Genomic DNA, 27,653 nt, shown 5'->3' with positions numbered 1-27,653 from the left:
TCACCAACTTCTTTGCTCTTTGCCTTTTAACAAGAAGTGGTCACCAAGTGGCTCCATAACCACATAACAATCTTTGCTTATTCTCAAATTCTAAGTGGCTCCTGGGTATAGTCCAATAAAAAAGCATCATAGCTTTAGTAGTCTGAGATTCGAACCCACAGCAGCATGACAGTGCGTATGTGAGAAAACCTCTCCCTCAATCGCTTTATTCTATATGTTTTCAGTTTATTTAATGTATGCCTTATGGAAGAATTTACACAGTAATAATCTTATTAATATTAACTATACCATTATTTCCAGGTTTTGCACAGAATCTTATAAATCACGGGTTAACCCAGTATTTTATATATTTTATTATCAAGATTAGTTTTTTTTTCCTCGCAATGCAGACTAAGAAAGTAGAAGGTGAGAACAACAAAATCATAAATACCACCAGAGACTACAACTGGTGAAAAATGTTCCTGCACAATTAACCTCTCTCACTATGATTACATTCATGTTCAGCCTCCAATACCATTGAAGAAAAAAAGAGAGCATAAAAGCGAGAAATTGGAGAACTCAGTTTGAATAATGATAAACGAGGAAGGTGTGAGCCTGAGTAAGGAAGCAGCCTCTACTGAATCCAACATGTTGATAGAACTTCTAGTAATCCATGCCTCCCATGCCACCTCCCATTCCAGGGGTTTCCTTCTCATCCTTGGGAAGCTCAACGACAACTGCCTCCGTCGTGGTCATTAACGAGGACACGCTGCAAAGTGACAAGTTTCAGATGCTTGCTTGAAGAAATGCAGCAAGTTCTTAAAGAAAGGGAAATTAACTTTAAAAAGAAGGGTCTTATAAAAAACTCTGAATTACCTTGCGGCATCGACCAAGGCGGTTCTGATGACTTTCAATGGATCAATGATCCCTGCCTTTATCATGTCTACATATTCACCTGAAAGGAGCAGATGAAGGATAAGTTTTCATCTAACTTTTTTCAATGCTAGAACTACACCTGAACTGAAGCCACCCTTTTTTGTGATTGTTCAATGGTTAGAAAGATGACCAACCTTTTGCTGCATCGTATCCAAGGTCAGGATTGTCCTGCTCCAATAGTTTGCCAACAACAACTGCCCCCTCAACTCCAGCATTAGAAGCAATTGTGGATACAGGCATCTACAAGAATGGAACCAAATGGTAAGATAGATAAAATGTAGATGAATAAATTATAAAGCTGTGCCTCTAAGTTAAGAAATTGTATTATTTGCAGTACAGAAAGAACCCAAGAGCATGAGAAGAAACTATAAAGGAGAACAGATTTTTATTGAAACCTTAAGAGCATTCTGAATAATTTGAACACCAATCTTCTGGTCAAAGTTTGCAGTTGCCAACTTGTCCAGCTCCTTTGAGGCATAAAGCAGTGCAGCACCACCACCTGTACATTGGAAGCTCTTACTTATAAGATATAACCCAATTCAAACAAGACAAACAAAATATGTTTCTGGAAAAATGACTTACCAGGTACGATTCCTTCCTCCACAGCAGCCTTGGTGGCATTTAGAGCATCAGTTACTCTGTCCTTCTTTTCACTAACTTCTGCTTCGCTCGCTCCGCCAATCTACAAAGTAGGTCTCAATCAGACTTGTTTTCAAGAGCTAGCACCAGTATATTGCAAATGGTAATTACAGCAATATGCTTGCAAGATGTTCCAGAAGTTAAACTTGTCACCCCGGACAAACAGAAGGGACAGAAAACAATAAGGAAAACCAACCTTTAAAACGGCAACACCACCAGAAATCTTTGCCAACCGCTCTTGTAACTTCTCCTTGTCATAATCAGAAGTGCTCAATTCAATTGATGATCTCAGCTGTCACAAACAATCAAAGTCCACATATCTGGTTAACAAATGCACTGGAACCCAGAATAGTTGTTGGAAGCGATTTAACAAGAAGAATCAGTATAAACCTGTTCACATCTTTCTTCAATGGCTTTCTTGTCACCAGCCCCATCAAGAATAACAGTGTCATCTTTTGATATTGTAACCTACAATACCAGACCATGCAAGTCATAAAATATTTCAACTTATTTAGAGCAGACATTGTGTCACCAAGATTAGGAACATATGCTAACAAATCACTTGACATATCTCACCCTTTTGCAGGTTCCAAGTGTTTCTACTCCAACTTTGTCAAGGTTCAGACCAAGCTCTTCAGTTATTACCTAGAACCCAAAAAAAAAAAAAAAAAAAAGGGGAAATGAAAACAAAGCAGTTCACATGTCAGTCTCACAATAGCTTAAGGTTTTCAAGGAAAAGTGAAAACACAGAATGAAACTACCTCGCCTCCCGTAAGAATGGCTAGGTCCTGCAAATTTGCCTTCCTGTTTTCTCCAAATCCAGGGGCTTTAATTGCACAAACCTTCAATCCATTAACAGAATCGTATCAAAACAATGAAATAATAGTCGATCAACAATTTTTGACAGTGGACACAAAGTCAGTAGATAATAGAAAATACAAGGATCACCTTAATTCCAGCACGAAGCTTGTTTATAATGAGTGTAGCAAGTGCTTCACTTTCCACATCCTCAGCAACAATCAAAAGAGGTCTTTGCTTCTGAGAACCCATAACAAATCAGTCAAAGCAATAAGAGAAGTATATCCACCAGATTTCAATAATCCCCTCAGAGAAATACTTACCTTCAATGCCAGCTCTAATATTTTCACTATCGAATTTAGATTTGAGATTTTCTTCTCATGGATTAAGACGAGTGGATCTTCTAATTCCTGTTAAAATTAAAACATCCAGTTATCAATCACAATGGAGCAGCTTCAAAAAAAGTGGGATAACTAAATAATCCCAAGATAACTTAAAGAAAAAGCCTTCCAACTGAAGAACCATGAAACATAGGCTTATAATAAAACAGTGACAAATAATGAAAAAAATGCTTACACATTTTTGGTTCTTAGGATTGGTAATAAAGTAAGGGGATATATATCCCCTATCTAGCTTCATTCCTTCAACAACCTCCAATTCATTATACAATGTTTTTCCATCCTGAAGCAATTCAAAAGCAAAACAAAATTCACATCAGATGCATATAGAGAATGAAGAGAAGCTCTACTGTGCCCCACCACATGCCAGAATAAGATACTATTCACAAAAAATGATTGAAAACAAAGGAACATTCTAAGGAAACAACTTACAGCAATGGTAATAACACCCTCTTTGCCAACTTTCTCCATAGCCTTAGCGATTAGTTCACCAATTTCTCTCTCTCCATTAGCTGATATGGTCCCAACCTTTTCAGGAAAAAAAGATTTCATAAAAAACGTCATTATAAAATTTAGACATTCATATTATTTCTCTCAATTCCCAAATCAAAACAAACCAGACCTGAGCTATTTCTTCAGATGTGCTGATCATCCGAGCCCTACTCTTCAAGTTTGTCACAACAGAATCAACTGCCATTGAAATGCCTCGTCTTAGGTCCATTGCATTCATTCCAGCTGCCACTGATTTGCATCCTTCAGTAAATATAGCGCGGGTGAGGACTGTAGCACAAGTGGTACCTGCAAACACAAATAACAACCTTCATGTCACTGTCTTCCTGATCACCCAAAGTTTTACAAACACTTTTACATAGTGTATGGAACTCTCACCATCCCCTGCAGCATCATTGGTAGCATTTGCGACCTGCTTTACAAGACTAGCACCAATGTTCTTGACTTTATCTCTGAACTCAATGCTCTTTGCTACAGTGACACCATCCTTTGTCACTTTAGGGGCCCCAAAGCTTTGTTCCAGAACAACATTGCGTCCCTGTGGAAAATCAAGCAATAAGTCAACCATTCGAAACAACATCAATGCATCAACAAGATGTAAATATAAGCATATGACAACTAAACGCAAAAAATTACTATCAATATACACATCAGTGTTCCAAAGTCATAGCACGCAATCAATCAATAACAAATAAATCAAGAATGACAAAGCCACTCACTTTTGGCCCCATTGTGACTTTAACAGCATCAGCGAGCTCTTCCACACCCTTGAGCATCAATGCCCGGGCTTCCACACCGAATTTGATATCTTTGGCCGCATAGTTCCTTCTCGAAATCAAACTACTGCCAATCTGTACAGGAAAAAAAAAACTAAGTTACATCAAAACACAATTAAACAATACCAAATCACTACTTTAAAAAGGAAAAGGAAGAATAAGCACCTGTTGGGTACAGTTCCTAGCCAACCTACAACCACAAATCAATAAAAAATGAGAAAAATGAGAGAGACCCAGATGAGAAAACAATTTTAAAAAGTGACTTCTGGCCACAAGTCGGAATTTTTAAAGAGCCCAGATGCGAGTACCTGGCTTTAGAGGCGAGGCTGCCGGCGAAGCGGTACATGATGAACTTGCAGAGAAGAGAGAAAATAGAATGAGAAAGTATGAGCTCTCAGGTAAAAGAAAGAGACAGAGAGAAGGAGAGTATAAATTGTGGAGCAGAGAAAAGTCTAGAAGGAATTGGTGTATGTTAGGGTTTAGGGTTTTGGAGGGTTTGGAGAAGGCATGATCCATTTACTAAAGCCGAAAGCCACGGACCCTTCTGTTGACAATGCTGGACTGTGGGCTTTCATTTGGACCCTCTGTAGACCAATTTTCTCTGACCCAATATTTTTCTCGGGTCGGATTCTCTAACCCAATATTAATAAAGCTGAATTTTTAGTCCAATGAAATAAATAATTTCGTTCAAATTATTAATCTTATGATCTTGTTTTTATTTTATTTTTTAAGAACATATCATTTATTTTTTAGATGAGTAGCTCTCCTAGATTTTATGCATGCAAAGACTTTCTGAATGCTATACTATGCATGAAAACCAACCTCATTTGGTAGGAAAAAAAAATTTAATCACATTTGTCTCATCAAATCGCAGACTTTTTTCGTGCCAAAAGATTTTTACAAGAAATAATTTACCATTTTCTAACAACTAATTAGATTTTCTTGGAATAATAGTAATTAGGAGCCAAACCATTCCACCAACACACCAAAAGGAACAAAGTGTAAGAAAGTACAAGGAAGAGGAGGTAAAACTTTCTCATATTGATTACATGAAATTTTTTATGGGAGCTTTGAATTGTTAATTAATCACATCCTCCACAACATCTCAAGAGCTACTTGATGGTCAGAGGATAACATGACCTTTCTGTTTTGCTTCTTAATACTAATCCATGAAGTTCAGACATGGAGATTAACCTTATGGAGGATGGCAACAAGCTTATCAGGGGTTAATGGTTTCTCTTGGTAGTCATCTAAGCCTGCCTCTATAAATTCTTGTGTGTCTTCACTGAGGGATGAGTGTGACGAAACGCCTGCGATTGTGCTCCGAATTCCCATTGCACGCAGTGTTCTTGTTGCCTATAATTCAAAAGACAGCAAAAACAAATTCAGAAACATTAACAAGCAACATCAGTTGTGAATTTTGTGTCTTTATTTTACTTAATTTCATACCTCAATGCCATTCATGATAGGCATGTCCATGTCCATGAGAATAAGGTCAAAGTGTTTTCCAGAGCAGTGGACATCAATGGCTTCTTTCCCATTCCCCACAACTTGGTTTTCTATGCCAAGATTTTCCAACAGTTTGTGGTGAATTCTTTGGTTGATCTTGCTATCGTCTACAACAAGTGCAGTTATCTTGGTTGCTGCCTTTGTGTTCTTCAACATTCTTTCCCTTCTTGGTTTATTCAGAACCCACAAACTTCTTTTCCTGCATACACAACAGCCAGTGTGAGAAGCTTGCGTTAATTTGAGGCAGGAAAAAAGAGATCTGTATATACATAGAGAGAAAAGAAACCAATATATTTTCAGCATTATGTCCCAGAGAGGTTACTCTTATGAGTGAGAGAATTTGGAGCCATGAGAATTCAAATTACTTCCTCATTATGAGCTTGAAAACCATTGGTTAATTGTTATACCTTGGAAAAAGATGAACTGAATTGCAGCAAACTTGAGAAAGAATTAATGTCTTCAAGCAAAAGGGTCAGAAGGTACCTTAAGATGCTGCTGAAGACAGATATTTCCAGAGATTAAGAATGGTGTTTCTGCTAATTCTCCTTCCCATGCTGCAATTTCAATCGACTTATAAAAAACAGCAGCAGCAACTGGAAAAAGGATACTCCACAACAAAAACAAAAACAAAAAGAAGGAAAAAGGATAAAAGTGGCCATGTGGGGATACACAGAGTATCACTAGGATTTAATTGAGAATCTGAAAATCTAACAATGGCTGATTTTTTCCTTAATTGTTGATATGCAAAAATCAGACGACTCTGCCTTCTTTCAGGTCTTCTTTGCAAAATTGAAATATGGATGACAGCAGCAAAGGTAAAAAGGTTGAGGCTACTAGCTCTCTTTTTTTTCACCCTCTAAGTTCAGCATTTAATAGCCCCAAATTTGTGTTTTTTTTTTTGGGTCTAATTTAATAACCCAAATTAAAAGTAGAAAGAAACTTATACCATGTTATCCAACACGGCACACAACTTCCATACTATGAAATATTACCTTTTTTGGTTCACTTCTTAAGGAATCATATTAGCTTCTCGACTGCCAAATCAGTGTCCAAATTCGTTGACATTGTAACTTTGCAATCAAGAATCTTGTTTATTTATAAGATCTACTCTCTTTGCTTACAACAAAGACTCAAAATCTAAAACTTATCGCTTTACCCGTTTTTCCGATTACTTTCTAACAAATTGTTTTACGAGCGATATTCATGACGTATAGACAGATTGAGTGTGAGTGAAACACGTGATAGGTTGTGTAAATAGTAACGTTTTGAGCGTTTGAGTGCAACACGTGATGAGTCATGTTAATAGTAACGTTTTAGATGTGAAAGTGGAACACATGATAAATCATGTAAATAGTAACGTTACGAGTAAAAATTAAAAATAATAATAAAAAGTGGTAGGTTTTTCAATTCCATGCTGACCCAACTTTGAAAAAAGATATACACAATTATGCCCGATCATTATGTGACATAATGGTGATGGTTATATGTCACTGTAATTGGACTAAATAAACATATTGATGCCAGAAACAATTAGGCACCTGAAAAAGAAATAAACTGATCTACCCGTGATCACACATAAAGCTCATAATTATTGTGATTATAATTAGCTATCAGGATGTACATACATATACATATATAGATATACTTACTTAAACTGGTTATATGTTTTAAGTGAGAGAGCCAGCATCACATGGGGATACAGAGAGAGAGAGAGAGAGAGAGAGAGACTCTAAATTCTATGGGGCACAGACTACACAGAACAAGAATCTTTTGGAGATTTTGACGTGATTGTGTAGAAGTCTAGTAGATAGTGAAGCTTTGAATGATTGTACCAATTGATCCCAGAATGTCATGCCCGCCTGTCTCTCTCTCTCTCTCTCTCTCTCTCTCTCTCTCTCTCTCTCTAAATATTTTCCACGTTTCACCAATATGCACCAAAACTTAAATTTAGAGCATGGTTCATGTGTTTCTTGTAACATTCTTTTTAAGAGGCCAACACACAAGTTTGATGCTTTCTTTGTGTCTATTTCAACTTGGCAAATCTAAAACCAATTTGGCGGTAGCATATATAGTTTTCCATGATGTGTTCCTTGTTACTTGCAGCATTGTTTTTCAGAGGCCAAGCACACATGTTTGATACTTTCTCAGTGTTTGTTTATTTGTTCTTCAAGGGCAAATCTAACACCAAATGCAAGAGTTCAAAGAACTCTATTTTCTTCAAATGCTACTATTATGATGAACTTTAGTTTATAGGACAAGGGGCACACCGGCCTTCCAACAAGAAATCAGAAAGACAGTAAGAACATAAGACCACTTATTAAGAGAGTCCTCTGCTTTGGTTTGATTATTTGCCTGGCCCCCGGCTACCCCTAGTTTTCGAGCTCTCGCAGGATCGGAACAAACTTGGATGGACTAAAGGGCTTCTGAGATTACGGTAACTTATCACCACCAGCATCAAGAAATGCATGTTCCTCTTCCTTCCTGCATAAAGGAGGAGTTGTACCTCAAGCATCAAGAGGGAGGCTAGAGAAGGAAATTTAAGGGCTCGCCAACAAGCACTTGAAGTTTTATAATTCTTTGCTGGTTTGCAGGACTCTTAGCATAGGAACCAAAATTGTTTTCACATTCACCTTTTTCGGGATGAATTTGTTGCATGAGTGAGCGACTGATCATATTGTTAGGAATAATTCTACACTTCTATGTGTGGTACTTTTCTCTCCTTCAATTGTTCAAAGTGTTAGGAATAATTCTACACTTCCATTTGTGGTACTTTTCTTTCTAATGTTAAAAGAGGCCGAGTTTGAATCTCCCTCCCTCGTTCATTTTAAAAAATAATCGTTGTTATCAATTTTGTTGTTGCTGTTCATCATTCTGGTAGTTTCTTCAAAACTCATGCAATATTGTTCTCATTCTTTCCCTTTTTCTGTTATAAATTTTTTTCTTTTCGGGTACATTCATCTCGTATAAATGACTAGACATAAGAATCCTTATGCCTTGGTTAGGGCTCATAGCCTCATACCCAACACATAAAATGGCAACGAGAACACCGAACATATGAAGCTCATTTCGTAACAACTTTCATTGAATGTTAATTCCAAAACCTTTCTTTTTATATATAAACGCTGTTTGGGAAAATTTTAGATTACAATATGTGCGCTGTAACACTAATTGTTTCCCACAAAATGCACTCTCTACCTCCAAACCAGACACGCATGAGAATTTGAAAAAGAATAAGAAAATACAAACATGTGAAATAAAATTAAAAAATACAAGTCAAAATGCATTCACACAATATACAAAATACACAACAGATGAACGAGGCAACCACCCAAACCCACAATTCGTACCTAAATGAACCGATCCGCTAATCGTTGTTAGTGTCTATCGGCGAGCCTGTCCTCGCCTGCGAAATTCGATTCGCATATATAGTCACCAACCGTAACTGTGTGATGTTGAGCCCCTCCAGGTATGGCAAGAATGCTTTTCCAAGCATGATATATATATCGACTAAACAGAAGACGACAGTCTGCACGACATAAATGAAACAAATTCAGTCCCATTAGAGTAGGTCTGGGCCTTTATGTAATTTAAGGGATACGGATCAGACAAACAGTAACCGTTACCTTGCGAACATCAGCACTCTGGTTTCCGAACGCTTCAAAAAGTGCAGGCAAAAATGATGGTAATCGAGCCATTAGTTCATCTTGTGAAAGCCGGCCTACAAGCTGAAGAAAAGAACAAGTGGCTTAGCAACATATTATTTGATTAAATTGCACACAAAATTAAAATGGCGATGCAAAGTTTTTTTGACAAAAACAGATCACTTCTTTCATCTGGAATAGAGTTGATTGTAAGATGCTCAAGAAAGTTTCTAAAAGGACCCCTCCTAAACTAAAATTTATGTGCAAAATTGATAGTCACTAGAAACCAACTACTACAGCTCTAATACATGAAAGTAAAATACCTTTGTCAAACAGTTAATACAGGTAACAAGAGTTTTCTCATCTTCAGTTACCAATAAAGGGACAATAACCTGCAGCATCAACAATTGACAGCATCATCAATGGTGATCACAACAAAGTAGAGGGGAAAAGCCAAACAGTAAACTCAAAGGTTTTCTGATTTTTATTTTATTTTTCAGTGCCCGTTTTTTGTGTGCTAATAAATATTTGATAGGGTTCGTATAGACAAGTTATATAAATACATACACTTAAACATCTGAATGGATCATACTGGGACAAAACAATACTCAAGCAGTGCTCCGATTCATTTGAAACCTGAACATAAATTTAGATTAGTTTGAGACATGGAAAACAATATAACCGTAGAATAAAAAGAACTAGTTCAATAAGAGTTACTTTGGGAACTGCATCCTTCGTAACATGAAGCAGCTTCTCAATTACAATCTCAACAGAATCTTCCATGGCATCTTTCTACAAACAAATAAAACCAATATTAGGAATAAAATATTACAATATGTAAGAACTAAATACTTTTCAGGCAACACATATCCAGAAAAATAAATGACAGACCTGGTTCTTAAGCATTTCAATGATCAATGAAAGAGAGAGTTCCCGAATTGAGGAATCAAAATCATCCAATACCTCAAGTACAACTGTCAAAATCTGATTAAAATACTGCACATATACCACAAAACAATTATTAACATAAGATTGAGAGTACTCTGGTGCATACATCATGCATTTCTAGTTTTATACACACAAACAGGTTTATATGTAGTTTGTTTCTCTAGTGCAATAACAAAGTGTGACGCCCCTCATCCCATAGACTTCACTGCGCAGTCAACACAATCAGCAGCACATGGTGATTTTTATTGAAATCCATGTTTCTACATAATACATGTCACTATTATATAAATTATTAAGCCAATTCTCGATGTTGGTGTGACCCTCAATGCTAACACCATTCCAAAGCTTTGTCTTTTTCTTTTTTCAAACACCAAACGCTTCAAAATCTATCACACAAGATTTACAAGCATTTAATAAATCAGGGAAAGGTAAAAAGTACAAATATGGATAAGTTGTAACATTATCCATGTTTCTATTGATCAATAACCAAACATTTGTCAACTTCTCAGTTTCTAATTCATTGCAAGCACTCCCTCTTTTTCATCTTTATATATTCCATATTTGTGTTTTATATATAACTTGAAAAAACTTTACACACACATTGAATACGAGAGAGTGTGTCACAGATCAGGACTAACCAACCTTGGTCCAAACAGAGTGCTCATTAGCTATGGAAGCTTCAATTAACTGTTGAAGTGCATCACGTTTACTTGCTGTAGGACTTTCCTCAGTTCCATTGCCAATCTATACACACATGCAAGTAACAGAAAATAAATATACAACGGTAAAGCTCCAGAAAGTGTAAAATTATATCAATACTGACTGTTTAGAGAAGTAGATTACTGGTGAAATTATCGTTTTCATCACGATAATAACTGTTCAGAAACATAAAAAGTGCTAAAACAAAATACTAATAACAGACTTAATATTTCTAACGAAAAATTTGAGCTTATTATGTCAAAGAACTCACCAGGTGAAGTATCTGAGGGATACTGGGACCCGTGTCTGGTGTAGAATTAACTTTCAAAGCTTTAAGTTTTTCATGATTAGGGTCCAAGTCAGTGGGAGCTTCACTATCATGCCCAATGCTTTCACCAACCCCTATATGGTCCATGCTCATAAGACCATTAACGTCCATGCAAGGAGTAGCAGACAAGCCTTCCAAATTTACTCTACCATCAATATTATCCAGTGGGCTAGTCCAGGATCCCAAGTTCTGACTCACGGGATTGATTGTGTAAGACAGATCCTTCGATTTTGAATTGAGAACATCATTGTTGGAACCAGTCTCAAAATTCTGATACAAGTTCTCCCGAGCTTCATCAGAAGCTGTTTGGCCAGCATTGCCGGTGACGATGGCTGATTCTTGGGTTGAACTCCACTTCCTGCCACCATCACTGTCAACAGAACCAGCAGAGTACCTCCCAAAGAAGTGACTCTTCTTTGAGACACTAACATATCCTTCTTCAGAAGATGTTCCAACTACATCAGATGGATCATAAGAAGACTTTAGGCGCTGTCGCTCTTTCTTGTTTTGCAAAAAGTTCATAAGGTCCACTTCAATGCGAGGAGTATACTGTTTCAAGGCTCTTCTCAAAGAATTTTGTTCTTCAACTGACAAACTAAGAATAAAATTCAAGACTGATATTGAATCAAAGTGGGAGTAGACAGATATTATGCATGTAATGGCTGCCTCCTTTAGTTTAGTATTTTTATCATGGACCAATGGTGTCAACTTAGAAAGCCATAATTTAAGGATGCCACTGTTACCAGAACCTTCAGTATTGATTGAATGCTTGTTAAAGGAACTGATAGCAAATTCAATAACAGCTAATTTGGCCTTTGGTGACCGCTGTTCATCTAGTGAACGGAGCAAAGCAGGCAAGAGGGAATCTACACTGTAAGTTTTGCTAACAATATCCAAAGTTGTTGAGCAAGGCTGCCTAACTAACTCCTTTGGGTCAATTAACCGAGAGAAAACATGGGGTAAGATCCTTTCCATGTAACTTTCGAACGGCTTACGACAAGATGGAATAATATCTGCAAGTGTTGAAAGAGCTGCTTGTGCAACTTTATGGTGGGGATCATCCAAGTGTTGGAAAAACAACTTCATCACTTTCTCAAAATTCTGAATCACTTCTTGAATACCTTTTGGGCCTTGCTGCAGCAAAGACCGGAGATAATTGAACGCGGCAACCCTAGCATTCCAGTCAGAAGATGGACTCAGTCCCTCACTCAGTGCATCATTTAGAGATGTGGGACCTTCTACATAATTGGACATTTCCCCAAGTGAGAGCTGGCTATCATCAAAACTTCTCCTCCTGCCTGCAGACATCCTTCCAGTCACATTCTTTCTTAAGAGCGGCCTTTGAAAATTGGGGATGTAATTGTTATGTGAGTCCCTAAAGTTTCCATCTCTGTGAGGTGAGTCATACTGCCTATCAATTTGAGCGTTAGTAAATCGCCTAGCCTCCCTAATGTCATTGTTCTCTTCAATGAAACCCCTTTCTTGGCCTCTCTCAGAAGCTCTCTTCATTGTGTATGATGAGACAGTCGGCAAAGCTTCAGCTGATAGATTGCTGCGATATGACGATTTACCAGAATCTTTGGAAGCTTGAATTTGTGTAATGATATCAGACAAAACCAACCCACCATTGCGGTTACTACCTTTATTGATACTTGAGGTAGTTGAATCTGCCATTAAAGAGTTTGAAAGATGATTAGAAGCTGGGACAGCAGCAGGGAATGGTGGATCACGAGATGATGGAGGGTCAACTCCTGCACTAGGGGCAAAAAGATAACAATTTAGCCGCTCACAAATGAATCCAATTTTGATCATTCAGACAGCTAGTTCATTCCCAGGGCTATCTAAGGCCACCTATACTGAAATTTACAAATTATACTGCAATGAAAGAAAACTAAGATATAGGCAAAAAATATTAGGTACCTAGATCCAGACTTGATGACCGGAGAGTTGAATTATGTTTCTCAGACAAATCCAAACCTCTAAGCATGCTTTCAATTGCACTGACCTTCTGTTTGCTTGCATGCAACACACTTTCCAGACTACGTTCAGTACCTTTACCAAGTGATTTAGCTTGTGACAAAAGTAGTCCTGAAGATAGAGAAGTGCCTGAGGATAAACTTGAACTTTTATCCATTGCAACAATAGCAGAAGTTCCATATCCAGGTAAGTTTGAAGCAGCAGATGGCTGGGGAGTAATAGACACACCCCTATCACGAACAGAAGGAGAAGCATGACGCCTATGTATTCCCCCGTCCTCTTCATTGATTAACTGTGCAAATCTTTTTAACATTAAAAATACTTCACCTATAAATAGAATACAATCACCCTTCTGACAAAGGAAATGAAATGACATACCCTTTGGATAACAGGATCAAATAGTGAAAATAATCGTCTGGAACGCTCTGGCCATGTTTTTGAGAACATTCTATAGCACATTCTTGCAGTCGATCGGACCTGTCAATTTATACACAGGAAGTTCTACATATGAATCCTGAAACATGAAATTTCAAAACAAGTCATAACAAACAATATATGAATCCTTGATGTGAATACCTCGCTCATTGCATCTGCCACACAACACCTTATTAGATCTTCATACAAATCCGCCGATCGTTGTATTTCTGGTGCATCAGCCCAATACTCTAGTATCAACAGTGCATAATCACAACACCTACAATACAAGATAAAAAATGGGCCAACAAGAGCATTCTTTTTTATAAAAGATATGACAAAAGAATTGTAAAAAATAAGTAATAGTGACGGAAATGAAAACAAACACATAACTGCACACAGATGAATTGGTGTTGAGAGTTATACCTTGCACGAAGTACTGCATTACGGTCATTCTTTGCACAATCAGCAATTCGAGGAAGCACACGAGCAACTTTACAATTACGCAACATCTGGAAAGTAATAAAGTGCAAGAATCCTGTTTTAAAGAACATCTTTCTTTTTCTAAAAAGGTAAAAGATCAACAGAATTAGAATTACCGTTTTTATGCAGTTATCTGCTGACTCTGCAATTACAAGTACAGTAATCACAACCAGCTTGAAAAGAACCTGATTACAATATGATAAAATCAGTTGAAACCTTTTCACTTGAGGATATTTATTTTATTTTATTTTATTTCTTTTGTAGCGAATACTTGAGGATTGATAATTGGCAAGGAAATAATCAACTTACTGGAATGAACATCTCCGCGCATGCCTCAAAATCTCCCAAAAGCTCCTTCGACAAAAAGCACAACAGATGGCACGCCTAGGAAAAGAAAGCCAACTAATTAGAACCCCCAAAGCTACATGAACAAGCACAAAACATCTAAGAGGTTATGGACAACATGAACAAGTGCCTTTGACATTTGTACCACTATTTATACAAATCTTTCCAGAGCTAAATATCCTAATCCAAAAGTCCAGCCAACAACTGCAAAGAATAGCAGGAACTAACCAGAGTCCCCACCTCTGTTTTCAAAATTTTCTTTAACAGCTTAGGGTAACGGATTATTAAGATATTTATTTGTTCGTAGGGTATTTGATTAAATGCAGTTGCTTGTGCTAATAAACAAACATTTCCGCAGATATCGATTTCAAAATGATACAACTATCATATGACAGCAAACTGTTCATAACAGAAAGCTGCAGATTGGTAAAAATTGATTGAATCAATCTCCTAAAGGGGGTTCCAGGGTACAGGAAGAAATCAATGAACGGGCACCTGAAAAATACAAAAATATGCTAGCGCACCTGCTTTACTATGCTAGACCTTCGATCGGATAATTGTGTGCTCAGAGGGCCAACAAGTTGCTTCAAGAGTCCCCGGAAACACTGATAGTCAGTAGCACCTACATGTATATATGAACTCAAAATATTACAAGCCGGTAATCTTTTCTGAAGATACATGCCATTTCACACTATTATTACTTATAATAAATATACTGAATTTCCGTTATCAACAAAGAAAAGAGGTTAAAGAAGTTGGGAAAAGAGGGATTAAATGAGGAATCCTGAGAAAAGAGATTTAAAGAACACAATCACACAAAAATACTATGGTTTAACCTAATCAACATCAGTTATGACACAAAATTAAGCATAAATATGTTAAGCATTCCAAGAGCAGAAAATGTTCAAGTAAACATGAATGTCTCACACGCCCACCCAGGAAGAGAGGGGTAAGGAACTGCAATGGAGTAAGGGATACAGACCTCCATATACAAGCCCTTCAATTCTCTGCATCGCAGCAATGCGTACTGACCAATCTTTTTCAGGTACAAGGGTAGAAGCAATTTTCTCAATTTCCCTTATTAGTTCCTTCTCTGAATAAACTTTAATAGGGTCTACGGATTTTTCAGTAGCATCATTTTCCCCTGCATGGGACAAAAGCGGATAACAATTCAACAGATATCAATTATGCAAACAATCAATGTTACCACTTCCACAGATAAGGCAAGGATATTTCGTGCAAAATCCAAACCATTCAAATCACTACATGTACAAATGCTTTTTACAGTGCCTATATGTTTCAATAGCACCCAGTACCAACATGTTCTAGAAATGAAATTACAACGTCATAAATTTTGCAATACTACCACATCAAATCCCATCATCCCACAAAATATTTTTATGCATCTAAATCCAGAAACCAGAATTAAGATGGCCTTTCATCATATTATATAAAGATAATAAATCAACTAACTTTCACAACTAAAAATTAAGACAACCCATGGGATATGAAAATTGAAAGTAACGGGTTCTTCAAAACTTACCAACATATTGTTTTATATAAATTCACATACGTACACTACAGTAAATTTATCACTGAATAAATCTCATGACCTTTTCAAAACAAAAGGACAAAGCATCCTAACCTCCAAAAAGAGACACCTCCCTTGAGGAACTCTTGGCCTTTGGACTACTTTTCTTGGGGTTATGGCTCACATGCTTTGTTTCTACAGCACTAAAATTGCTGGTAAGTCCATCTGAGGAACGAACCTTAGGTTCAATCCTCTCTAACCTCGCATTAATATCCTTCACCTGCAATTGTACATTTTATAGAAAGAATAAAACCCAAGAAGCAACCCGCATCATCTGACATCCGGAATAATTTGACACATTCATCAATAATAGTTGTTCTACTTGGAAAAAGAAATCTGGGAAAATAAACTGCATATACCATAGACATAGGAAGATGGTGCCGCTGAAGTTCATCACGGAATTGAGGCCCTGCCTGTGTATACATCTCCTGGGAATAGAAAAGAAAAAACAAATAAGAATAATAGTCAGATTACTTCAATAAGTCCAACCCCAACCTAGCAAAGGTGAAAGAAATACGAGAACCAAGTTGGTACTGTTACATGACAAACTTTTTATAGAACAAATCAAATTCAAAGTATAAATCTACTAACCTCAATGCACAATATAGCTGCTTCCCTTACACCAGGATTTGAATCATTCAACATCTGTAGAATCTGTGATTCCAAAGAAATATAAAACATTTTTAGTTTTTTTCCTGCATTATTTGAACTGGGGAGAAAGAAAAATGTTTATTTTGTTAATAGAAATCAAGAAACTTACAGGAGGAAGTATAGCCCTCTGAAGTGGAAGTTCAGTTGCTGCAAAAAGTCCAATTGCTGCGGTGACAGTTCGTGCAAACTCTTCTCGAACTCTCCAGCTTTTGTGTGCCCAGGCATAAGATCCTGCTCTTTCAACAATGATTGTTGGAGAAGAAACCTGCAGCCAAAGAACATGAGATTTAAGCCCCTTTTATCTTTCAGTGGAACATTTATTTGGAAGCAAACCATGATACATTTTGGGATAACAAAATCAGAAGTATACTAAAAAGGAATTATTAAAATGGTTGGCGTCTATTAGCTTTAATTAAAAGAACAGGATAACAATTTGATGATAGATCACAGGAACAGTTTCTCCTATCCTATTCCTACGTAATGAAAATGAAGGGTAACTAGCCAGTGTGCCCACCACACACATGCAGAGATGACTCACAGCAATACTAATTGCATTAAAATTAAAATTAAAAACCTTCTCTAAAATTATGCTTTGAAAAAAAAGCAGAAACTATGGCCCAGCAGAATGTGCATGTCTCAAGTCATTGTAGTTTCATCTTTCAAGTTACAGACTGAAATAAAATGAGGTGTACTAAATATGTGTTGAGATATCAAGTTGTCAAATGATGAACATGACTTCCATTATCCAACAACAAATCTAAGACGCACAGCTACCCAATCAGGTAAATACTTCTGTAATATCGTGTCCCTTCTTCATGCTCTTCTGAGAAATTTCAACTTCGAAAAAGGTTCAAGTATTTATACAGTACAGGTCACTAAGTCTGTTTTCCAAGTGCGCCCCAATAATTGAAAATCTGATATTATCCGGAAAGGGTTATCAGCAACCCAATTGGTCAGAATCCATGAGGCGAAGTCAAAAAAATCACAATATCACCAGTGAAAATTGAGGTGCATCTAAGCTAAGGCAACTAGACCGTACAGAAAAACACCTCTAATAAAACTCTATTGGTCTCTAACTACATGCGAAAATTCAGAAACTTTGGACAACAATTTCATGCAATTATAATCTTTTAGCATAAGTCTATAATTAGAAACCTCAACGATTTCGCCACGAGTCTATAATCGCAATACATTTGAGACAATTAGACAAAATGCAGAGGGCAAAAGCGGGAGAGAGTAAAAAAAACCTCCATGAGAGTAAGCAGGAGTCTCCGAGCGGCGTCGCGAACAGGCTGTTTTCCATCGCCCAAACGCTCGACGACGGCGGGAACAAGCGCATTAAAGTGGAGCTTGAGGTGGTCGCCGGAAAGCACAGCAGCGGAGGCTAGGGCTTGCAGAGCGCCCTGAGAGACTCTGAAATTATTGTCCTTGAGAAGATCCATGCAGCAGTCGACAAGCGACGTCACCTCAGACGAACTCAGGCTCTTTCTCGACGCTTCCAGAAGCTGATGCAGGCGCTCCACTCCCGCCATGCGCTCCTTCGTGTCCTTGGCACGTGCGAGCTCCAGAGCTTCCTCCATCGGAGCAAGGTTAGGGTTCGCTAGGGGCGTGATCTGGTGCGGGCGGGCTCAGATCTGGTGGATTTGGTGTGGAATTAGGGCATAGGATAGAGGGAGTGATGAAGGAGAGAGATAAATGGCGTTTGGTGTTGATGGAGTTAGTGAGTGACTGAAAGTGAAATGTGGATAGAGAGAGAATGTGTGAGAGAGATTCAGAGGATGAGTGTGGCTAAATTCACAGGGTCTTCCCCCGCGTCTAAAGGTTGAAGAAAGATGTTGGTTTAGATTTTAGAGACGGATAATTTTAGTGAGAGAAAGATACGCAGAGAGGGTAGGCTTTTTGGCTAGATTGAAGGAGAAGATGAAGCACCTTGTGGTTGAGGGTAGCTTGAAACTTTACCCCTGTTTTCTGTTTAATTTACGGATTCTACCACTGTGTTCTTACTGTTAGTAGTTACTACAGTGAACTGTCACGTCTGTTTATTTAATTATTTTTCTTCTAAATTTAAATTATTAATCCTAATCGATAGGGTGACTTGGCCTCAATGCTCAGTTTATTCTTAATTTGGACTGTTAAATCAAGCGATTTTTTATATGAATATTATGGTTTATATAGTTTATCATCTCCATAATTTTCTAATATTACAATGTGCCTTACAGCTTTAGTTGTATGATATGTTCTTGTAATAAATAATCTCATACGTTACGTTGTTATGTTCTTTTAATAAATAATTTGATATTGTGTTGCCAATTTATCAAACGATACCGCATATTAAGTCAGATTGATTGATGTATGGTTCTAATGACACAATTTATCAAATTTATATGGTGTGCCATCAAATTGTCACTTAAGAAAATCATAATAATTTTCTTTAGAAAATAAAAATAATTTCCCAAATTTCACTGTCATTTAATCTTACTCTTGGGGTAGGCCAAACTCAATACCTAGATGTTAACACCAAGTATGATCTGGGGAAAGCAACACTCACTCATCAATACTTTCTTGCAAAGTTTACAAGTACGAATGTCATTTTCTTTTGTGTTTTAATCAATTGCGAAACCACCAATTAGGGTTTTTCCAGCCACACATGCATGTTTGGTTTACCCAGAATGTTAAAAAATTAGGTGAACAAACCAACCGACTTGTATAGTCTAGATGGTAAAATTTTATTTGCATAAATGCAATGTTAATTAAGTCACCTCCTAATGACAGTTATTAATGAATGAGTCTTTAAGTAACAAGTTCTAATGAGTAAGGAAAACTCATTAATTTAATTTTAATCGGTTAATGTTCTTAAACAAAAACTACGGTCGTTAAATGGTTCAAAATATTTACCTCTTCTACACTAGAAGTCATGTGTTCGATTCTTCCATCTTTCAGTATCACGGTCGAAAATTCATCGGGCAGTTAACATTAGATTGGGCAATCTCAGAAAATGCAAGTACCTTTCCTCTTCAAAAGCATTGCTTGTTGTTCCTACCTGGCTCTCACATGGAGGACCATGGTCCCATATCTGGAATCTGAACACTCACGTGAGAGAAATAGACAACGCAACAGAAAACTTGAAGCCCAAAAAAAGCCTGCTATGTTAGAAAAAGAGAGCATTGTTTTTGTTCATGAACTAATAACAGAAAAGGAACAAGAACAGAAACGTTAGGGGGTAATGTTTGGTTATATTCTTAAATATGTTTCATCGTATGAAGCTGCAATTCCATGCAAAGTTTGTCTGTACCATAATGGCATTGAGTGAGCTTATAATATATTTTGTTTGACAAGTACTGCATTTATTAATGGCTGCCCAACGTTGGCATCCAGAAGACCAAACCTGAAATATTTTTCAATTGTGGAAATAATCAAACGAGCCATAATCTTCTTTGTTTTAAATTGCAGAATCCAGGCTGGGAAGATTTCTTCCACCACCACCACCTTACTTGAATTCATGTTCTTATAAAAGCATTTTGTTGGCATTATTGAATAAAATTACTACACCCCTAATCAGCAAAATTAATTTTGATAGCTGATCCAATGGTTTAAAGATCTTAACAAAATCCGTATTAACGAGATCGATAATGAAGGAAGGAGATTCAAACACATGATCTTGAATGTAATAGCAACTACTTGTAACCACTTAAGTTGCAAGTCATATGCAAATCCGTATTAACTTATTATTACGTCATTTAGGTTGATAATATGGGACCCCATATTTTGGCTGCTTGAAGTCTCTCGAGGCCATGATAATGATGATGATGAGAGATCATGCGGCACAAAATTGATAATAAGTTTAACCAGAAATGAGTGACAAATTGTTTGTTCACGGGTCATTCAAAAGGTACCATCATATGATATTTGTTAAATGAGAGAGAGAGAGAGAGAGAGAGAGAGAGAGAGAGAGAGAGATTAGGAGGGGAAGGGGATAAGATTATAAAAGAGGATGATTAAAACGGCCCAAGTAAGAAAAGCCTAACTTCATGACAAATCCTAGCCAACAACCTCTTCTGGACAGCACGAAATAAAAAGAATATCAAAGAAGAAAAAAAAGAAAAAAAATTGGTCCACTTTCACCTTGCTTGCTTCATCATGTTAGGTTAGCCATACATGCTTAATAGTTTAACACTTTAATAATCAAAGTGGGGATGATGCCAATATGTTTATAAATAGTTTGGCCTTTACAGGTTGGCTTGGCTCATTAGGGTTGTTGGGTAAGATCAGCTTGGGGTCAATATTCAATACTATACTTAATAATGTTCTTCATCATCAATTGGATGAGCAATAATCAACATTGTTGAATCTTGCAGATCTGCAACAATGGAGGAAAATATGAGTTTTTCTAAGGACAGCCGCCCACGGACCCGTGTATATGAGTATGGGTCGCATAATGAGATCCAAACTAATATACGGCTGACAGTTACTGACGCGCACTTGCTACTTTTGCACCATACCCTTTAGTGCTAGAAGCAACAATTTGCTTGCTGTTGTGATGTTTCCTTTTGCATCTTAATGCTAGTGACTGGCGGCAACAACAACTTACTCCTTTACGCGATGGATTATTTCTTTAGCCATGGCTGTGACTGCTACATGAATCGCAATAACCCCTTCAACCTTTTATATGGGAGGTCCAAACTTAAGCAGTTTATGCTAATACAATCACATCAACCTTGAAAACAAAATGGATAAATTTTACAACACATGAAACCATTTGGACAAGAACTCACAACTGAAGCCTAAAATTACTTGATATAGCTATCACAGCCGGAGAGGCAGGTAAATAATATACATAATCACATTAATCAGGCTAATACCTGCTTAGTTTTGTTTCACAGTGGAGAAACTTTGGCAACTTCAGTGGGTGATTGGCATAAGCTAGTTGAATGAAAAATATATGTTATGCGAGCCATCCTGTTTACGGATCATCGTCATAGGGTGCATCTGGAGTTGGTGACGACGAAAGAATCAAAACGGGCCTTCCATTACATTGTATGTCGGCATGCATAGAAGCATAACCTGGTTGATAATCCCAAATATTTCCCCTTAAGTCCAGACGCTCAATATTTCCTAATCAATAAAGTTAGTTAAACTCGGTTTTATATTCAGACAAAGCAGCAGAACACAGACATATAAAATAATTTCAATTCCGATCCATTAACATCTCCCATGAATGCTCTAATTGATTTATCAACATCAGCCATTGACCCAAAAAATGGAAAGAGGGAGGGGGTTAAAGATCAAAGATTCAACTGAGATTTAACACGCAGTTAATCCGTGATAACCTAATATTTGGTAGCCCAAATTATTTACCAGTGACAAGGCAACTCGTGGCAGCACAAAAGTTAATGGACCAGATACCATTAGCTACTTAGAAAAAATTGATACAGTTAATAAATACCTTTAGCAGCTTTAAGGGCCGAGCATATGGTGTTCAAGGATTTTAAAGGCATAAGATTATATGCAGCATCGACTGTAACGAGCTCTGGAGCCATTGATATGAGCTTTGACAAAAAGTTTGCAGTTCCAATTCCTCCACGATTTTTGCTACACATAATTTATTAATACGATAAATTTCCTGGCCATCAGCTATAGGCGTATATAAATAGATAATAAAAAAAGTAGAAGAAAAATATAAAGTTATTCTTTCACACCTTATGTTCACCTTGACTAGCTTCAACTCCTTAGTTATGCCGTCTTGTAGTTCCTGAAAACCAGATGAACCCAATCCAATACCTTCAACATTGAGTATTCGAATTGATGTGGACAAAAGTTTTCCCAAAGCTGCTGCTACTTGGCTACACAATAGTGAGCTATCAACCCATTAAATATTGAGAAAAAACATAAATAAAGAAGTAAAACGTCTAAGCCAGTGCCATCCAGACAAACCTGCCAAGGTCATTATCAGCAACAGATAGAGACTTCAATGGTCTCTCTAGGGTTGAGAGGGTGTCTATGAGGTAAGTCACTCCATGACAGGAAAGCTCACAGTTCTCTAACATTAAATCAGCAAAGGGAAAGCATTTTTCGGAAGCTTCGACAAAATATGGAATTAAACTCCTGAGACATTTATGATACAGAATATTAGACTTTGAGCCTAAAATGCTCAATGCATATGTGGAGATTGAAAACAAAACCAACCTGATTCCATCATCCTCAATAGGATTATCACTCATATCTAGGACCTCCAAATTAGGTATATGAACGAGAGCGTATCTAAGACCATCTGCATCATCTTTGTTTAGATTATTTCCCCTATAAACAGAGAAGTAAAATTAAACCCCTCATATTTGTTTTCTTTTCAACATAGGATCTGTGTAGCAGCATGGAATACAACTTATACAACCACTGACATCAGGCTCATGAACGGGGTCATTGATGAAAAGTACCTTGCGGAGTTCACTAATCTATTTTACAACTGCCATTTTTCTTGTTGAGGAATAGAAAATTGCACAGAAGGCAAAAGTAACTATGAAATCATACCTTAAATTGAGCACTCGTAATGATTGGAAGGACTTTCCAATTCCCAAAGGCGTTGGGGGCCCACTTGGTGATCTCCAATAGAGTTCAGAAAGCCAGCCTGATATCTAAAAGATTTTGTATAAAGTTTCATGTTAGTCGTACAGGATAATTTTAAAAATAGTAAAAACTAATTTTGTTAAAGGAATTGCGTCACTCACATTGTTATCTGAAAGATCAAGGATGGATAGACTAGACGAAGCATTGAGAAGAGTACCAAAAACCAATTTTGCAAAATTGCGGCCAAGGTGGTTCTCAGAGAGTTTTAAAGAATATAAGGACCTGACAGCAAAATAAGGCAGATTTCAGAAGCACAAAAATGCCATTGGAATAATTATTTTTTAATAAAGATGCAATGGGTCGTGTTCGGGTGACCCACATATATATTAGTGTCAACCCACGGGTTGGTCAACACGCAAAACGATGCAAAAAAATAATAAAATAATAAAACAATAACTCATACTATTCATCACAAAAATGAGAAAGTTAACGTTTCACTAATATAATATTAGTTGAACAGTGCTGAGGTGTTCGGGTTGTGTCATGGTGTCGTGTCACATATTGCCACCCCTAGATGCAAGGAATGGCCACAGATATACAATTGAAAAAATACGAAAAAAATATACTTTACAGTAAAACACATGCATAAAGAATTCTATCTTCTTGTGGTTGTAAATGGCTGAGAGTCTATTGTAGAAGTAATTAACCTAGTTTTGTCTGTTCCTCTGTCAATGCTTTGGTTCAACAAGCTTTTAAGTGCTACTAGAAACTTATGCGAAGTGCACTAAATAAAAGTTCGAAAACCAAGCATTAAAAGGGCCTCAGTCAACAAAATTGAATTCTCCAGAGCTAAAATCCCGAAAGGAACATAATAAAGTGAAGATATATTAAAACAAACAAGCCTCCAAAGACCAGCTATGCAACTTGATATTTACATATCAAGCATACAACATGATATTTACATATCAAGCATGCAACACGATATTTACTTTCAACGTTTGTGAGCTTTTGTGCAGACAGTTCAACCAATCAACAAATGGATGGATTTGAATGATGCCTGAGATTGGAAAAGCAAACATACCTTCCTGATGTCAAAAATGACACAAGTCCGAGAGGTAAGGAAACAGGGTTTGTTTCAAGAAAGTTTGATGTGTTGATTGAGAAGTTTTTTATCCCATGTGTTTGCACATTCTTTGTGGGTAGGGAACTACAAATTGCATTGATAGAATCTGAAGAAAGCTTGCAGTGAATGAACTCAAGTGATGTTAAACTTTCACTGTTCTGGTTCAGAAGTTTGCATAGTCCATCAATCTGTAGAAATGCATATAGGATCAGGCATTTGATTAAATCATAACTCAGGCAGTTGAAAGGAAGCATTTAACATACACGTCAATCTCTGATCTCTATATAATTTCTTCAGTATGGGAGGTGACTACTAGCTACAAAATATAATGTGGAGGAGGTACATGAGGACCACATGAAAATGAAGATTTCTGTTTTACTTTGTAATTTGGTATAGCATGTACAGCATGAGGGCAGTATCTTTCTATGCATTTAACAGATGGCTATTTTAAACTATGAGTGGCTGCCCATTAAATCATCATCCCACCCACTCACAGAAAATTTGAGACGAGAAAAAGGCACTTAAAAGAAACAGCTTAGGCTGCCTACACAATTTTCAGAGTGGTCCCTATTTTTATCGGGGAGTAGTCAGTTCTTGAGAAAGATATTTATTCCATCTTAGCAACATTCAAAGAAAAATGAACTGAGCTTACATGCTCCTTGGATCTGATCCACCTTAGTTCCAAGCTCTGCAATAGGCTGTTCCTCAATAAATGCTGCAACAGATTAGTATTACACTAATGCAAAGTGACTTGCACGTAAAGCAATTGAGGCCACTAAGTTACAAGCATGCACATAGAACAGGTATATTGTTCAACTCAACAAATCTTCCTTTCCAACTAAGTGTGATCAACTACATGGTTGAGCAAGTTATTCCTCACAACTTCACTGATGTCTTTTTATTGTGTGTCTTTGTTGGGGGAAGGGGTGCTCCATTTTGAGACAAACACACACAAATTACACACAAACATTCTGATCCTCTAGCAACCGTCTAATCAGTCGAGCATGAAAAACATGACATTGACCACAGAGATGGGTTTTATCAGGCAGATTATGCATAGCATGCCTCATAAAGCTTTCACAACAGACTCACAGCACCTATAATAGATGATTAAGACTTTTATATTTAGGAGAACTAGTTGAACCCGTTCTTTCTCAGATGTTAATACTTAATATACAAAGTGTTTTCCACATGTCAATGGCATCTCAACATGAGAAGAATAACTCACAGAAATTTCTGCACTACAAAGAACATTTTGAAGTCTCAGGCATCTGCACAGATATAAGAACACAATGTGATAAGATAATTTTTCATACAGGAAAAAGGAAAGAAAGAAGTGTGCATAGGCAAAGGGACAAGCAATTAAAATTTGACTGTGCAACCAGCCCTCCAGTCTCAGAAGGACATAGGACCATGCTCTCATAACATACTTTCTTACCTGGCATAATAACCAAATTGTTGGCAATGGTGATAAAGTTTGGAATAATCACAAGTTGACGTATCCGTGCAACCCTCAAAGCCTATCAATTTCAATATAGAGTCTGCACAAAATAAAATAAAAATATGATAAGATAGACCACTTACAGGATTAGCAAGACCATCAGTGAATGCAAAAGGACACCCTTTCTATAAATCAAATCAAATGGAAACTAACAAACTTGCTAAATTCACTTTAAAATTAGAAAGTTTCTAATGCAACGTAGCAAAACGAAAATTTTCCAGTGGTAATTAACAAAGCACATATATACAAATGTACTTCACTCCAGATAAAAAGGAATTTAATAAAAATCAAGCAACCCAGTAGCAAGTACCTGAAATCCCGATTTCACCAAGGCGCCCATCAAATGAGGGAAGCGAAGCTATCTCTGCCACTTCATCTAAGCACCTGTTGTTTGTTTGTGGTATCATACAAGAAAAACGGCAAATAATTCATGAACAGAAAATCGAATCTCTATTCTTTCATTGAGAAGCAAAGAAAAAGGCATACTTTTGAAGATGCGTTCCCCAATACATCTGTTGCCAGTCAATTGGTTCAATCTGATTGCCAAGATTAGGCCACCGCGACTTAACTAAATTTTTCCATGCCGTACTGAAATTCCAACTCCTGCAACAAAATGTAAGCATTTGCAGGTTAAATTCCTTTCTACAGTCAACCAAACAAAAACAATATAACAATACCCACAAAAAAACTTAATTCTTCCAGACCTTCCACGCTTTCTACCATTTCTAAGGCCTTCATCGGCGAAATCATGGTCATCTCGATCGTCAAAAGGCCTGCTTGACGAAGAAACCGGATGATAATCCAAAAAAAGTTAGAAATTTAGAGAAATTAGAATTGTTGTAAGCTTTTGATTAGGTTCCAACGTACACTGCGGTCTGCAACTTTTCTAAAGCCAACGGAGGCAATCTCGAAGCTAGAATATCGACCAAGTTCCATGGAAGCTCCTTGATAATCGGTAAAAGATCATCGCCTGCAAACCAGCTCGAAATTAACCGTATTTTTTCTGAAGTAAATGCAGGTTTTGTATAAATCATGCGAAGCGTGAGCTTCAGAAACGTACCGCGAACCAGCTCGTTTTTTACTGCCTCTATGCACAAGGAGACCAGAGATGGAATTTCACTTTCGCTCATGCTTCAGAGAAATCAATCTGAATCTGCACTTTTGTTGGAAAAATCCAATAATTTTCTGAGAGGATCAAACTTATTGTCGTTATGAATGAATTGGAATTGCAGATTATAGGACTCGCCGGGAAGCTTTCAAAAGATAAGCACGGTAAGTAGAAGAAGAAGAAGAAGCTTTGGACTGGGTCGGGTCGGGTCGGAGATAGAGAAATGAGTCAAGCAAGAGCTGCAAGACGAAGGGCTGGGACGACGACGTAGCTTCAGCAGAGTGAAGAAGAGACGATGTAAACGACAAGTCGTCTCCAAATGCGAAGCGGCGCGCAATAAGTCTTCATATAATCTCAGCAAAGATATGAGTGCTTTTATCCACAATTTGGTTCAATCGCGAAATCATAAAGGTTTCATACGGATGGATTATAATATGCAAAGCCCAATTAAAATATATTTGAATATTTTAAAAGTACAGATATTTGAGCAGTATAGCCGGGCGGCTGTACTCTTGGAATATTAATATTTTTTAACGTATAGCCGTACGGCGATACTCTTTAAAAACATACGAATATTTTAAAGGTACAGCCGCGCGGCTATAAGCTTTAAATATACTGCACGACATGTTTTATTTTTTTTAATTAAATAATATCTTAGCCTTTTTTAATTACTTTAATTAGTAAATTATTTTTTAGTGAATAATTAGTATTTAAATATTCTACTAATTTCATAAATTA

The 27,653-nt window shown here is 37.1% G+C and overlaps 4 protein-coding genes across 8 annotated transcripts; all 4 read right to left on the bottom strand.

The window, feature by feature from the left end:
* Positions 1 to 406: 406 nt before the first annotated feature.
* LOC103334552 (chaperonin CPN60-2, mitochondrial-like) lies at positions 407 to 4,595 on the bottom strand. The gene is made up of 18 exons (XM_089054016.1): positions 4,345 to 4,595; positions 4,202 to 4,226; positions 3,980 to 4,111; positions 3,639 to 3,798; positions 3,373 to 3,548; positions 3,183 to 3,278; positions 2,929 to 3,033; positions 2,676 to 2,762; positions 2,503 to 2,592; positions 2,316 to 2,396; positions 2,131 to 2,199; positions 1,945 to 2,022; positions 1,751 to 1,846; positions 1,498 to 1,597; positions 1,311 to 1,414; positions 1,050 to 1,155; positions 856 to 934; positions 407 to 748 (listed from the first exon to the last, which is right to left on the bottom strand). Exons 1-18 carry the CDS (start codon positions 4,380 to 4,382, stop codon positions 643 to 645), a joined length of 1,728 nt encoding a protein of 575 aa, XP_088910142.1. The 5' UTR covers positions 4,383 to 4,595; the 3' UTR covers positions 407 to 642.
* Positions 4,596 to 5,057: 462 nt separating this feature from the next.
* Positions 5,058 to 6,169, bottom strand: RR24 (response regulator 24). Of its 3 annotated transcripts, none has more exons than XM_089054017.1 (3): positions 6,029 to 6,169; positions 5,486 to 5,804; positions 5,058 to 5,392 (listed from the first exon to the last, which is right to left on the bottom strand). In XM_089054017.1, exons 2-3 carry the CDS (start codon positions 5,699 to 5,701, stop codon positions 5,213 to 5,215), a joined length of 396 nt encoding a protein of 131 aa, XP_088910143.1. In that variant the 5' UTR covers positions 5,702 to 5,804; positions 6,029 to 6,169; the 3' UTR covers positions 5,058 to 5,212. The 3 variants fall into 3 exon arrangements, with proteins under 3 accessions (XP_088910143.1, XP_008235536.1, XP_088910144.1); XM_008237314.2 differs by having other exon boundaries at positions 5,486 to 5,744; positions 6,029 to 6,167; XM_089054018.1 differs by lacking the exon at positions 6,029 to 6,169 and adding an exon at positions 5,868 to 5,889 and having other exon boundaries at positions 5,486 to 5,744.
* Positions 6,170 to 8,633: 2,464 nt separating this feature from the next.
* Positions 8,634 to 18,516, bottom strand: CLASP (CLIP-associated protein). 2 transcript variants are annotated; one of them, XM_008237315.2, is made up of 21 exons: positions 17,870 to 18,516; positions 16,732 to 16,887; positions 16,563 to 16,625; positions 16,331 to 16,399; positions 16,026 to 16,191; positions 15,363 to 15,524; positions 14,905 to 15,002; positions 14,345 to 14,419; positions 14,152 to 14,220; positions 13,979 to 14,064; positions 13,715 to 13,832; positions 13,517 to 13,615; positions 13,082 to 13,430; positions 11,105 to 12,912; positions 10,777 to 10,878; positions 10,078 to 10,182; positions 9,904 to 9,978; positions 9,754 to 9,822; positions 9,510 to 9,578; positions 9,169 to 9,270; positions 8,634 to 9,071 (listed from the first exon to the last, which is right to left on the bottom strand). In XM_008237315.2, the coding sequence occupies exons 1-21, from the start codon at positions 18,200 to 18,202 to the stop codon at positions 8,910 to 8,912; spliced, it is 4,335 nt and encodes a 1,444-aa protein (XP_008235537.2). In that variant the 5' UTR covers positions 18,203 to 18,516; the 3' UTR covers positions 8,634 to 8,909. The 2 variants fall into 2 exon arrangements, with proteins under 2 accessions (XP_008235537.2, XP_008235538.2); XM_008237316.3 differs by having other exon boundaries at positions 11,105 to 12,828; positions 17,870 to 18,514.
* A 2,817-nt stretch (positions 18,517 to 21,333) lies between these two features.
* Positions 21,334 to 27,300, bottom strand: LOC103334360 (RNI-like superfamily protein). 2 transcript variants are annotated; one of them, XM_089054422.1, is made up of 16 exons: positions 26,868 to 27,300; positions 26,675 to 26,777; positions 26,512 to 26,580; positions 26,294 to 26,410; positions 26,118 to 26,191; positions 25,745 to 25,847; positions 25,535 to 25,577; positions 24,959 to 25,021; positions 24,265 to 24,494; positions 23,345 to 23,465; positions 23,148 to 23,251; positions 22,806 to 22,919; positions 22,554 to 22,724; positions 22,319 to 22,462; positions 22,066 to 22,211; positions 21,334 to 21,734 (listed from the first exon to the last, which is right to left on the bottom strand). In XM_089054422.1, exons 1-16 carry the CDS (start codon positions 26,935 to 26,937, stop codon positions 21,583 to 21,585), a joined length of 1,824 nt encoding a protein of 607 aa, XP_088910548.1. In that variant the 5' UTR covers positions 26,938 to 27,300; the 3' UTR covers positions 21,334 to 21,582. The 2 variants fall into 2 exon arrangements, with proteins under 2 accessions (XP_088910548.1, XP_088910549.1); XM_089054423.1 differs by lacking the exon at positions 25,535 to 25,577 and having other exon boundaries at positions 24,959 to 25,004.
* Positions 27,301 to 27,653: the final 353 nt, after the last annotated feature.

Source organism: Prunus mume, linkage group LG6 (genome assembly GCF_029339155.1).
Source record: "Prunus mume cultivar Tortuosa linkage group LG6, ASM2933915v1, whole genome shotgun sequence".
NCBI lineage: Eukaryota > Viridiplantae > Streptophyta > Magnoliopsida > Rosales > Rosaceae > Prunus > Prunus mume.
The sequence above is the reverse complement of the archived record's forward strand: the minus strand, read 5'-3'. Positions and strand labels throughout refer to the sequence as shown.

Bases quoted from the DNA above. Each gene is read 5' to 3' on its own strand.
- LOC103334552 (XM_089054016.1), bottom strand. From the start codon at position 4,382: ATGTACCGCTTCGCCGGCAGCCTCGCCTCTAAAGCCAG. The intron at 3,034-3,182 runs GTAAGTTGTTTC...GAATTGCTTCAG, and splicing joins AGGGTGTTATTACCATTGCT to GATGGAAAAACATTGTATAA. The intron at 1,156-1,310 runs GTTTCAATAAAA...CCATTCTTGTAG, and splicing joins TTATTCAGAATGCTCTTAAG to ATGCCTGTATCCACAATTGC.
- RR24 (XM_089054017.1), bottom strand. From the start codon at position 5,701: ATGTTGAAGAACACAAAGGCAGCAACCAAGATAACTGCACTTGTTGTA. The intron at 5,393-5,485 runs GTATGAAATTAA...TTTGAATTATAG, and splicing joins CTATCATGAATGGCATTGAG to GCAACAAGAACACTGCGTGC.
- LOC103334360 (XM_089054422.1), bottom strand. From the start codon at position 26,937: ATGAGCGAAAGTGAAATTCCATCTCTGGTCTCCTTGTGCATAGAGGCA. The intron at 26,778-26,867 runs GTACGTTTCTGA...GCTGGTTTGCAG, and splicing joins AAAAAACGAGCTGGTTCGCG to GCGATGATCTTTTACCGATT. The intron at 22,463-22,553 runs GTTTGTCTGGAT...ACTATTGTGTAG, and splicing joins GCTGATAATGACCTTGGCAG to CCAAGTAGCAGCAGCTTTGG.
- CLASP (XM_008237315.2), bottom strand. From the start codon at position 18,202: ATGGAGGAAGCTCTGGAGCTCGCACGTGCCAAGGACACGAAGGAGCGC. The intron at 14,420-14,904 runs GTGCGCTAGCAT...TTCTTTTCCTAG, and splicing joins GGTCTAGCATAGTAAAGCAG to GCGTGCCATCTGTTGTGCTT. The intron at 14,065-14,151 runs GTAATTCTAATT...ATTACTTTCCAG, and splicing joins CAGATAACTGCATAAAAACG to ATGTTGCGTAATTGTAAAGT.